General features: G+C 39.6%; 1 protein-coding gene across 1 annotated transcript in view; it reads right to left on the bottom strand.

Annotated features, from left to right (window-relative positions):
- Positions 1–13603, bottom strand: part of TTC26 (tetratricopeptide repeat domain 26) — a 56699-nt gene that overhangs the window by 4636 nt on the left and 38460 nt on the right. The window contains exons 14-16 of the mRNA XM_040596507.1: positions 7319–7402; positions 5036–5105; positions 1541–1647 (exon numbers count right to left, since the gene is read on the bottom strand). Of these exons, the coding sequence (XP_040452441.1) occupies positions 1541–1647; positions 5036–5105; positions 7319–7402 (261 nt within the window). The remainder of the gene's footprint in view (positions 1–1540; positions 1648–5035; positions 5106–7318; positions 7403–13603) is intronic.

The raw sequence follows: 13603 nt of genomic DNA on the forward strand, positions 1-13603 counted from the left end.
AAGTTTGGTCACTGTATCTCTAATAAGCCTATGCTAATAGCTGCTAGCTCTTGTGTATTCACTTGCATTAGGCTCCACTGAACCAGCTCCATGAGCTTTACACCTGTTATCTGTGTTCTGCTTTTCTCACATCTGCCTTCTTACAACAGTGAACTACTATATTTGCACAATCACAAAATTACAAACTGTCTTTATATTTTATATTTAATTTAAATTAAATATAAAATGGTTGCTTCCTAAATAACTGATAAAAATCACCTTCTGGCTCTGGCCAATATAATCTGGAAAGTGGATGGCCTGTGTCTCACCATGACACTTTTCCAAAGAACATAATTTTGTCCTGTCACTGAGCTGCTACTTGTCTATGTCCCAACACAGTGCAATCACCCTTGGAGATGGCAGAGAGGATGCTAGATACAGCATCCTATTATTGTCCACTGACCTCTTGCACGGCAGTACTTTGCATAGGACAACAAATTTTTCTTTTTCTTGTAGTGCCATTTACAATCCTCTCAGACAAGATTTCTTTATATGCCTCTACATCCATCCTGCAGATGAAGCTCTCATGTTCTCTTTCTATGCTTTGCAGAACAGCAAAAAAAGTTGAACCAGAGCTAAGTCTCACTGTATATAGACACCATCTGAGAATTAGATGTTAAGAATTTAGTCAGAATTGTAATCAGCTTCCCAAGATCTCTTCACTATTTAACACAGCTTTGTATAAACTTGAATTTGGAGGTGTGCCAGCAGTGTAGTAGCACGGAGCATCAGAACTAGTAAACATTAATCCAGAAGCTTAGTATAAGTAAGGTAGCATATATTGTAACCTGTCCTAAAATGCCTACAGCATCCCTACTGAAGTGGACATTGTCTTGTCTAGCTTGACTTTTAAAAACGTTAAGACTGCTTAGTCTAACCTTATCTCTTTAGAAGTCCCCTTTAGAACAGGTTCAAAAGAAGAAGACATATTTTGTGTTAGCAGGGATCCCGCTGCAGGCAGTTAAGCTCACCAGTTTTTCTAAGTAGTTTTACCCCTAGTGATTACACACACACCATGTCTCTCTGCCCCACTTGGGCAGATAGAATAGTAGTTGTGGGAATTCTCTTTCCATTTCTTTATGATTAACAAAGGACTATCTCCCATTGCCATTACAAGCTTTAAGGAAACAAATAACATTGACACAGGAAAAAAATGCACCATGAAGCTACTTGCTGAATCTATGCTAGATTTTTTTCTTAAAAGTTTCTTGTATTTTCTACTAACAATGAATCCCTAGTAGGGGAAGAACTGTTACTGTTATTGATAGCTCTAGCATGCATTAATTTACCAATGTTTTAATCAGTGGGCTGTTGACCAAGAAGGCCTGTAGGTTAAAATACTGACTAATCCTTGCCTACTCATCTACATTATTAAGACATCCTGCTGTTATAAAAGAAAGTTCACTAGTGATGACAATGATGGAAAGTATAAAAAAAAATGACTGTTGGTACAATCACTGAATTAACATGTCATACATGAAGCTCCGAAGAGAAGACTCACTCTGTAGCAATCATTTGCAATGATCTGCAATAGGTTAAAGGACTCCCCTGAGGTCTCCATCTTCAGATAGAGATTCCAGGCCAGCTGTGGTTTCTTATTCATAATATCTGCAATAAAAAATAGCTGGGATTGTGAAAAGAAAATGACGTGCACAATACTCAATGGCAGGAGGAGTAAACGTTCCTAAATTTCTATGCTTAATGTAAATGCATGCCTCACCCTGTGACCATGAGGTTTGGAAGGGAAACTTGTCCTTATCTTCGGCCTTACTAGTGATAACAGCCAATTCATCAGAGATACAAACAGCAAGAGGAATAATTATGGCATTTACACCTCAATTTATATTTCACAGAAACAGCAATAAGCACAACTCTCATGATTTCACATGTGATTAAGGAACAGAATGGGAAGCATTAGAGAAGTTATTTTATGCAGGACAATGAACTGCGGCAATCCATTTAGATGGTGAGATTTAGTATTACGTGTTCTTACACACGTAAAAATTTTATTTGGCACAGAACTGAGGTCTTTAATACTTGGTGCCCACCTCAATCTAAACATTCAATTCCCATGATTCATAGCAAACCAAAAAGGGGGGGGGGGGGGGGGTGGCAAAGCCCCTCCAAGAATAACAAAACCCAAACTTGTCATTATGCATCTACTAGAAGAAATGTTTCCAAATTCCTGAGATTTTGTGCTAGTTTTAAATATGCCTGTATGACTAGTATTTTTCACTGGCCTTTAACTTTAAAAATTTCTGCTATACATAAATAGAAACAAAAGAATCTGAATCTTCCATCTCAGCTAGTGGAAATTCTACTACGATGTCTGAACACAAAGGGTTCTAAAATTTGATTTTCTGCAGATAAGAACCCATTCTGTTGAATCTGATGTTGATATTGGTGATTTCAGACTGATTCAAGTACTGGGAGAAAATAAAATTAAATTAAGTATTCCTTTCTTTTTAAGCCTTACTAGCTACTCACAGAGTAGCTGGCTGTTCACACATGGATCACTCTTGTGCTCTTTCAAAAGATGGACTGTTTAGTTTATTATATCTGTGCCCACTGTGCCAATACATACGTTGCAGGTGACAATCATCAACAATAAACATGTAGCACCAAATTACAGGATTTATAGACACTTCTTGTTCAGGAGGCAGCAAGACATCAAATCAGATTTTTCTTTCATCAGCTCCAGATACCATACACAGTGCCAAACAGCCAGTTCTTAATTTCCAAATACCAACCCATTCATCTAGAGAAAAGGAGTACTGTGCTAATTCACTTTTTTTTACCTTCTCGTCAAGAAGAATTTGGTATAAATAGTACAATAATATTAAACAAAAAAATACTGTCTAGCATCCAAAAAATATGCATCTTTGGTACTTTTTGCCCTTTGGAAATATTTCAGCATTGAATTGTTTACAGCTCAATACCTAATCATACTCTAACATGAATGTATTGTAATGCTTTGTAATTTCCACAGCAGCTTTTATCCAGAAGGACCTAATAGTAATTTACACACTTGACACAAAAATATAACTATATTAATCACTGAAAAGTTGTTTCTGCAAAGAATTCTAGCAGCTTGAATTCTAGCAGGGAATGAAAAATCAAAATTTTAAGACAGACACAGAAGAATACAGCAGCTCTGCTGAAACTTCAGCAGGAATTCAGAATGGCAAAACACACTCAAGAACATACAGCAACTCCTATGAAAGAGCTAGACAGGTTTTAATTGATAACATGGTGTTAATTCTACTTCTTGCATAATAAGTAGCACCTTCAAAGAGTTTTGCATCCCCACATATATGTCAAAGAACTACTACAGCACAGAATCAGAGGGATGAACGCTGTCTACTGAGCAACCATAAATTCCCTTTGCAATGGGAGTTCTCCTGTCAAAAAAAAATCACAGAAAACATTCACATATAAAACGCTCAAACCTAACCAGGTATTGCAGCTTAATGATGTCATGGTTTAACCCCAGCCAGCAACTAAGTATTGCACAGCCACTTGCTCACTGCCCCCCTGCCCCTAGTGGGATGTGTAGGAGAATCAGGGAAAAAGGTAAAACTTGAGGGCTGAGATAAGAATAATTTAATAATTGAGTTGAAATAAAATAAAATAATAATAACAACAACTGTAATGAAAAGGAGAGAGAGGGAAAGAGGAATAAAATCCAAAAGAAGAAAACCCCTCAAACAAGTGATGTACTGTACAATTGCTCGCCATCTGCTGACTGATGCCTAGCCAGTCCCCAAGCAGAAATCTGCAGGCTCTGGGCACCCCCTCAATTTATATACTGAGCATGATGTTCTATGGTATGGAGTGTCCATTTGGCTAGCTCAGGTCAGTTGTCCTGGCTATGCCCCCTCCCACTTCCTTGTGCCCTCTAGCCCTCTCACTGGAGGGCCTGAAAAACTGAAAAGTCCTTGACTTAGTGTAAACATTACTTATCAACAATTAAAAACAGCGGGGAGTTATTCTCATACTAAATCCAAAACACAGCACTGTACCAGGGACTGAAAAGAAAATTAATTCTACCCCAGTCAAAACCAGGACAAATGAACAAGGAAATAGACTGGCATGTCCTAAAAGTAGAGTCAGATAGGCATCCATAGGTGTCATGTGCCTGTCTGGAAAGATCACATTAGAGATGTTGAACATGTCTGCGATATGGTATTATGTCCCAAAACATACATATTTACATTCCAAGTACAACTACTGAAAACTGTTGGATAAGAGAACATTTTTGTATTGAGGCACTGTAAGGAAAACAAATTGGCCTAAGGAGTCTCAGACTGAGTTATTAGAAAAGCCCACCTCTATACTATTTTGCATATGGCACTGTATCTGAATTGGGGTTCAGAAAAACTAAATAAAACTTGCTATAGGATATTTAACATAGCAAAAGTTTTCTGGGTTCACAGAAAGAATGGAAAATTTTTTGGAAGAAAAAAAAATGCTGGAGAATATAAAGGACATCCCTCAGGCACAGCAGTTTGGACAACACAAAGAGTAATGTGGTAGGAAGAAAAACACTGTGAACGCTTGCCTCATCCTTCTCTTCCCTAGACATCTGACACTGGCTACTCTTGGAGGCAAACAGACCCTTGGCCCTGACCCAGTATGATGCTTCTATTTTATGTTTTACTCTGAACATTTTAGAGTTGTAACTCAGTCTTAAAAGACAGAAAATCTTCACTCAAGCAATTGAGTAGACAACTGAGAAGAAAAAGGTTCACTGGTTAGGACAAAGCTGCATTGACGGAACTGTAACAGCATTGCCCTGAAGCAGTAATTGCTTACTATAGCCAGGTGTATGAAAGGTGCAATAACCACCCATGCTATAACTAGTGCAATCAGCTTTTCACTTTCATAGTCCTGAATCCACCTACAACATTAAATTCAATTAGGAAAAGTGGATTGCCAAGACTGATGCAATAGAGGAGGATCTGTATTCTGCAATGTTGAGAGTAAAGTGACTCACAGCAGCGAGCCAGCCAGCTAAGGTAAACAAAATCATTCTTTATCTTCTCGCTCTGGATCAAAAGGAACACCTGCAGGAAGAAGGAAAATAAAAGATTATACATGCACGTACTTTTTAAACAAAGAGAAGGCACAGCTGCCTCGTTTCAACATGCAGCTAATGCTTAAGCCACACGAACAACTGCTTTATGAGAAGAGTTAGGGTATGCAACTGCAGCGTAGGGACGTCTCTGTGTCGGGTGGGTGGAGGATTCAAACAGTGCCATGCTTATCAAGGGACTTCTGCAGCTTCAAAACGCCAAGCTGTGTGCAGGGTGCGGCCCCCTCTGAACAAGTGCCAGTGGGCGGCCGTGCAACACAAACAGCACAAAGGAACACTGGGCCTGTGGGAAAAGCTATTTGGAATGTGTTTGTTTAGGAAGCATTGCAAGCAATTACATTAGCATCTTCTTGAAATACCAGAAGTTTCACATATATATGAGCCTTTCCTCCCTAGACATGTCAGAGACCATTTCAGGGCAGCAATAAGCCTTTTCTAACCATTTTGGTTTCAGTAAGGTTCTGAGGCAAAATGTTCAGCTTTTGTAGCTTACTGTACAAATTCAGGTTTATTACATTCTACAGCTAAAGTGATGCGTGGGGGGAGGTTACACATTTTAAATTGTACTCTGGCTTTGCTCACAGAAAAAAGCTATTTATGCCCCTCTGCAGGTACTGTCAAAAGTCAAAATATCTTTACAGGAGCAGATATATGTACTGGAACAGCGAGTTCCACAAATTACTGACATTTTTATTGGTTAAACACTGGTGATCCTCAATTTTGGGGCAAGGGGAAGGGGAAAAGGAAGAAATAAAAAGAAAGCAGAATTATCATTATAAGTAGCACTTTATCATAGGTTTTATTTCATTATGTTCAGGGAGGTAAGCTGTAAGCTTTTAAATAACTTATTAAGTGCTATACGTGGAGATATTTTACAAGTTTATGAGACACTGGGGAAGGGTGATCTTTATATGAAAGTGTCATCACAATCAAAGATCAGACATTAGGCCAGACTAATCAATTTAATTACATAATTCTGTTATTTAAATACATCAGCAATGTAACACAAATTTGTCTAGAATAATGTGTAAGAAACCCGAGTTTACACCTTTGTGATTTTGTTGCCTGGCTTCAGCTAAAGCTTACTTGAAGCATTGTCATCTTTATGAGGTCTCAGGAATTAGTGTAGCCTGCCAGCATAGTTTTAAAACATACTCACTTGACTTTTCATTAAGCTAACTAAATTAAGGCAGGTGAATTGACATATATATCCTTTTGCCTGACAGTCTTGGATATTTTTCTTAAGAGAGAGATGCACTTTCAGGTAACAGAAGTTAAGAGGGTGGGTGCTGGGGGGAAAAAAACCACACTACCCCCCAAAACAAACAAACAAACAAACCGAAACCCAACCCCCCACAAAACAAAAAAATGAACAACAACAACAACCAAACAAACCAAAAACAACCCAAAAAACTCCCCCAAAACACCCAGGGGGGCTCTGTTGTTGAGAAACCTGAAGAGTTAAAAAGTTAGAAAGACAAGACAAACAAAAACCCCAAACCAACCAAACCTATATGATTCACTTCAGGCTGTGTGGTTGCTTTTTTTTTTCCTGGCTTGTCTTCTTTCTGGTCTTGTGGAAAAGATTGCTTCCATCTTCATAATAGCTATTTGCTTTTGCATATTTTAGTTGTAATTAAGTTTCTTCTGCACATAGACACAAAAAATGCTGTGTGTAGAAGTTAATCTCTTCCAGCTGTATCTGTATGCTGCTGAATAAGATACTGAGCACTTCCTCTTTTCCTCCCACATCTCTCAGAGGAAGAATATGGGTTTTTTAAACACAAATTTCTAGGGACACCTAGAAGCTCTTAACTATTCAGTGCCTTTTACTCAGCATGCCCTAGTCAGGCTGATCAATAGGACTGCCTGGGATCCCACACAAAGCATAGGAAATCTGATTAAGAGGGCATTCTTTGATCAATTAGATAGCTACAAGCACCCTTGTGATGCGCCACAAGCAGCATGACTCCCCATATACCTCACATTACAAGATTAGCAAGATAATCTTTTCTGAATAGTGTTCGTTGAGAGTTTCAGTTCCTCTAAGAAGGGGAAGATGATGTTCCACACAACCTACTTATTTTCAACCAACATGAAGATCTAGAGGGAGAAAAGGAAGGAAAGGGGGGAGTATGTGGGAAATGTTTCCATTGTTGTTTTTTAAAGAAAGTAAATACATACCTTTTCAGCCTCACTAAAATTGCCCACGGCAGCATTGGCTTGGGCGTAGTTGAAGTTAAATGTGTCATCGTTGTAGAAGTAACTCTGGAAAATATGCCACACAAACAATCCCCAAATAAATAAAACAAAAAAATCTACTCCCATGGTAAAATAACACTAAAAATACCCCCACCCCCCGCCCCCTGCAATGTGAGTCAGGCTATATCAAGACAATGGGAAGAAAAAAGAAAAACCTACATTATGAACATACGGCATTTATAAACAGTGGGTAGAAAATTATGGACTGGCTTTCCATCCTACATTCGTGACTACAAACACAGCTGGAACATTCCACAGTATTAACTATGAGAGATCTGGAAAATGCTCTAAGTTCAAAATTGCAGTGGCAGCTTTTGTGGGTATAATTTTCACTTTGGGCATGTGAAGACATGCTGTGCTGCCATGGTCTCTTTCACCTCCCAAGCACTTATTTCACCACTAGGGTGGTAAATAGGCAGTTGACTCTCTAACAGCTTAAGGAGATGAACAGTTTGTTTTTCTAGGACTTCTCAAGGTTCAACACAAGATCCTGTGGACCTGATTATGTGACAGATGCTAGTCTGACACACTGGATCCCATGATGGAGGTGAAGCTGCAGTACTGGGCTGTAGCCAGGCAGCACACTGTGTAATAGGACTTCCTTAGGCTCAAACCTTGCTTACAGGCACCCTTCTCTCTATCTTAAGTGCAAAACCAAGTTTTTCTTTCCCATAATATTAGACTGGACATGCCTGGCTAATGACAGATCAGGCTGATATAGCTGTATCTTTTTGGAAAAGCTGCATGGGCCAAAGCGGGAAGTACAACTCTAGGTACAGGTTAGCCTGATGTTTGGGTTTGACCCAAATAGTTTAGATTTGATCATGGTCAGATGTCCAAACTGAAGTATAACTCAGACAACCAGAAGTCAGCTGAGCGTGTTCTACATTCAGCACTGCCCCACACTGCTACACTGTCAGACCTGGCAGAGATAAGGTAGAACGCAGTATCAGAGCTACAAGCATGGGTGGGATTGAGGATCCCTGCCAAGGAGAGGTGCAGTGCTTATGAAAAAGCATGGAAAAAGCAGAGTGGTTTACCCACTATAGTTACTGTAAGAAAAACCTTCCTGGTGATGCAAGAATGAATTACTTTAAAGACAAGAAGAAACAATTTGAAAAACAGAGCATGTTAATCAACCTTACAAATAGCTAACAAGACATGGCCTTGGAAGAAGGAATAGTCCCTAAGGCCTTGCCTAGATTGTCTTGACGTCCCCGACAGTGGACCAGACTGGACAGAACACCAGCATGCACCGATATACTGATCAGGGACTCTTCTGGATTCTCTCCGAAGTCAAGGCAACAGGTGACTCAAAGATGCAATGCCCAAATAGAGACATTTATGTAAGGGTGAACGGGGGAGAAAAATTCCTGGAATGGTGAATATCCAATTTTAAAATTTACTCTTGCAAAATTAATATTCCTCACACGTAGATGCCAGCCAGAGGGGGCAGGCAGAGCAGAGTGTGAGAACAGTCACACATAGACACTCAGCAAATATGCCTTAACTGAGTAGTGGGGTCACAGCTGAGTGTGCATAAGCAAATAAAGTTGCACATAGACACCAGCCAGAGGGGCCTTAATCAACTAGGGAGGGTTCAGAGCCGAGTGTGCACTGGGGCAGGTTATGGAGGGGCCAACAGTTTTGGTTTTGGTCAGGATGGGGTCAGGCCAATCCACAGTTCCTCCCTGTAGCCTTTTGGGGTGTATTTTGAAACAAATTGGAGATGATCCAATGACTAAAGATAAAATGAAAAGATGTTGTAATGACTAGTGGCCCAACTATAAATTGGGTGATGGTGAATGGTAGCCAGAAAATGGGTCTTTACAATTTAATACTATATTACAATTGATGTTGTTTTGTTGCCAACAGGGTAAGTGGGATAAAGTGCCTTATATTGATATCTTTATGACTTTGTATAGAGAACCAGATACTCAGAAAAAGTGTAAATGGGGGGAGATGTGTTGATGCTGTATGTGCGGGGAAGAAGAAGAGTATACGTGGAAAGAATTGCAGTAAGAATGGGACTGTATGTTGTTGCGGGAGGAACCGGAGGATATACAGTTGTTGGTGCCCACAGTCCCACACCTATATGGTACAAATGCAGGAAAAATAATCAGATGCTTCCAAAATCAGATGCACTCCTCACCCCCCCAAAAAACCCCCACCAAACCACAAACCAAACCAAACCCAAACCCCAAACAAAAACCTAAACCAGATGGGTGATAAAAACTTCAGTCCTGTTTCCAGCAGGACAAGGGGGCAAGTCCAGTCTGAAATTGGTCTCAAAGAGCAATCTCAATCTCAGAGGGCAAGCACCTCTGAGACAAGCACTAGGGGTGGAGGGCTTACCAGTTCTTGTACATGTGCCATTTGCTACCTCTGATCTGGAAACAATCTGTCAGCTTTTATCAGGAAAACCCTGACAGAATGTACCAGTTCTAGAAAACAGGGTCCTAAAGAAAGTCCATCAGCTTTTTATGAGAGGTTGTGAGGTAGACAAAAAGTGGACGGATTTAAATCTAGATGCGAAAGCTAATCAGAAAATGTCAAACATGTTATTAGTTGGACAATCATCACAAGCTGTAAGAAAAAATTGCAGAAGGTTGACAGGGCAAGAGGAACGTCTGTCTCACAGTTGACAGCATATAAAGTGTGTAAAAAACGAAAGCAGAAAAAAGAACAAAAAGCATCTCTATTGGTAGCAGGTAACAGAGGAATAGGTAGAGGAAGAGGAAGAATAAAGAGAGGAAGAATGGGAATGGGGTTGGGAAGAGATCTGAAAAGTCGAACATCCTTGGGACTGAATCAGTTGTGCTATATGCGAAAAAGAAGGACATCAGAAGGAGTGTCCTACCTTGGGGGGGGGGAAAGCGTGAGTCAGGGGACAAAAAGGATGCAAATCTTATTTTGTTAGAAAATTAGGATGAATGAAGGGGACCGGGGGATAAAATCAAAGTTTCCCCAGCTGATCCTCTGGTTCCAGTGAAGTTGGTGAATAAGATTATTGATTATTTTTTTTTGACGGAGAGTGGAGCAACTCATTTCCTAATCATTAGTTGTAAGTGACCCTTAAATAAAATGACAACCCCAATTGTTGGGACAACGGGAAAATGAACAATATGGCCTCTCTTAAAACCTATGGAATGCACAATTTGAAATACTAAATTAACTCAAGAATTTCTATATATGCCTTATTATGCAAGTTGAAAGCTCAAATAACTTTCTCTGAGAATTCTGTACAGCTCCACATCCCACCTGATACAGCTTCAAAAGCATAAATTTGCTTGCTGACAGATAAAACTTTAGAGAAGCCTGAATACAACATCCCAGACATGGTATTGAATGCGATAATTCTCTTGGTTTGGGCATATAAGAAACTGAGGAAAGCAAAGAATGCATCTCCTATTGAAATTGAGTTGAAACCTTAGGCAAAACTGGTAAGGAGAAGACAATACCCTATCAAAATTGAAGCTAGGAAAGGGTGGGAACCAGTAATTAATGCCTTCCTAGAACATGGACTGTTGCAGGAGTGCCAATCTGAATATAATACTTCTATATTGCCTGTAAAGAAACCCAGGACCCATGAGTTGGTCCAAGATTTAAGGGAAGTAAATTGGATTGCTGTAGATGTTCATCTGTGGTGACAACTCCATATACACTTTTAGCCACAATACCAGAGACGAATGTTTATTTTACAATTCTGGATCTGAAATCTGCATACCTGTTGATGAGCAGAGTCCAGAGACGAATGTTTATTTTACAATTCTGGATCTGAAATCTGCATACCTGTTGATGAGCAGAGTCAGACCCTCTTCACCTTTGAATGAGAGCACACAACTACCGTAAGAAAAGTCAGTTAAGCTGGACGGTGCTCCCACAATGTTTCAAGAACAGCCTCACTCTGTTTGGTAATGTATTGACAAAGGAACTGGAGCCATGGCAAGGTAAATACCCTGATATTACTGTGCTTCAATATGGACATGACAAGTTGAATGGAGCGAGCTGTTTGGAAGCAACAGTTAAGTTTAGAAAACCTACTGGCATTTGCAGGTTACCAGGTTTCAAAAAGTAAAAGCACAAATAGCTCAAGAAAAAGTTCAATATTTAGAGTTTGAAGTTCCCAGGGGAAAGAGAGAACTTGGAACTGATAGAAAAGAAGCCATCTGTCAGGTATCAGTGCCAAAGTCAAAGAGAGCTATAAGGATTTTTAGGAATGGCAGGATGGTGCAGGATATGGATACCAACTTTTGAATGGATGGCTAAGCCTTTATATGAATCCGTAAAAGGTCCTAGAGAACTGTTAGAATGGACTACAGAATTTCGGAACGGTTTTGATGACATAAAACCAAAATTGATGGAAGCTCCAGCTTTGGGCTTACCTAACATGAACAAGCCTTTTCAGCTGTATGTACATGAAAGGCAGCAGGTGGCGCTGGGAGTGTTAACTGAGCTGCTTGGTGGCTGGAAGTGGCCAGTCAACTATTTTTTGTAAACAATTAAATGAAGTAAAGGCTGGCCTGCTTGCCTATGAGCTGTAGCTGCCACAGCACTGCTAACTGAAAATCAGCTTTAGGACCCCAGTGACTGTCCTAGTGCCTCATGCAGTAGCAGCTGTGCTAGAACAGAAAGGACATCACTGGATCTCTCCTACTCCACCAGTGAGATACCAAGCAGTGTTGCTAGAACAGGACACAGATCTTGGAACAGTAACCTCCCTGAACTCTGCCACCCTATTGCTCCTGCCAGAACAAGAACCTATACAACTGTTTAAGTACTATTGAGCAAGTTTTTGCTAGCAGACCAGACTTGAAAGATGGACCATTTGGGAGCCCAGATATAGAAAGATATAGAATTGTTCATAGATGGGAATAGCTTTGTATGTAACAGAGTAAGACAGGCAGGATATGCAGTTGTGACTCAAATGGAAGATATTGAAGCTAATGTATTACTTCCTAATACATCAGCCCAAAAGGCAGAAATAATTGCTTTAACTCAAGCATTAGAAATTGGAAAAGGGAAAAGGATTAACGTCTGTACAGATCCTAAGTATGCATTTGGAGGTATTCATGCTCATGGAGCAGTCTGGAAAGAAAGAGGAATTACTCCTGGGGAACACTGGAAAATAGATTTTTCTGAGTTGCCAAGCTGCAACCAGTATAAGTATTTGCTTGTTTTAGTTGATACTTTTTCAGGATGGCCAGAAGCGATCCCTTGCTCGGGTGAGAGAAGTCGTTAAGATACATGAATCAAGGAGCACTTTTGCCTTTGGATTTACCAGTGCATCAATTTCAACCAGGAGATCTGGCTTACCTCAAAAGCTGGAGAGATGAACCACTAAAAAAGAAATGGAAAGGCCCATATGCTGTTCCAGTGACTGCCTACATAGCAGTGAAATTAGGAGTAGACGACTTCTGGATACATTATACCTGGGTGAAGAAGGCATGTATAACAAAACTGTGGACCACTGAACAAACTGGGGACTGTAAATTAAAATTTTCTAAAGGTTGATGAACCGTACAAGGGATTTTGAAAAATCGTATCTTGAATTAGATTATACTTAAGGATTAATTTTGTATTGTTGCATGCTAGTAATAAGAACTGTAGTAGTAGTAGAATGCATGCAGAAGAATATTGATTTCCTTGTAACAAGAAATGGTACTAGAAATTGGTATCCTTTGCTTAGTTATAGTGATAGGACAAAGCAGGAACTCTGAGAAGCAGCCGTTCAAGGACCCTTGGGAGGAAAACAGGCATTTTAAACCAAAACAGAAAAGAACACAAATAGTGAACAAACCCAATTACTAGGTCTGTACACACTTCCTAGAAACCTCAGAGAGAGGAACTCCTTTAATCAGGATTCTCATACCTGTTAACGTATCTTGGGGAGAATTATGGGCAAATACATCCTTTAATATAAACTGAGGACGAGAAGAACAGGAATGGGAAATATCACTGTTCTCCTGGAAAATTATTACACTTGTATCCAAAGATGCAATCCTATGAAAGGAACAGATAAATCAGATTGCAAAATAGGTTATCCAACATTCTTTGGGAAATACACACAATCTAATAAAACAATTGGCTGACTTGACTACTCAAAATAGAATGGCTTTTGGGTAGAGATTTGTTAATGGATAAAGGTGGTGATATGCATTGTGACTGTATGAATTCTAATATTTGTGAATATATATGTATTAATTC

The sequence above is a fragment of the Falco naumanni genome, chromosome 5 (assembly GCF_017639655.2).
Source record: "Falco naumanni isolate bFalNau1 chromosome 5, bFalNau1.pat, whole genome shotgun sequence".
Taxonomy (NCBI): Eukaryota; Metazoa; Chordata; class Aves; order Falconiformes; family Falconidae; genus Falco; species Falco naumanni.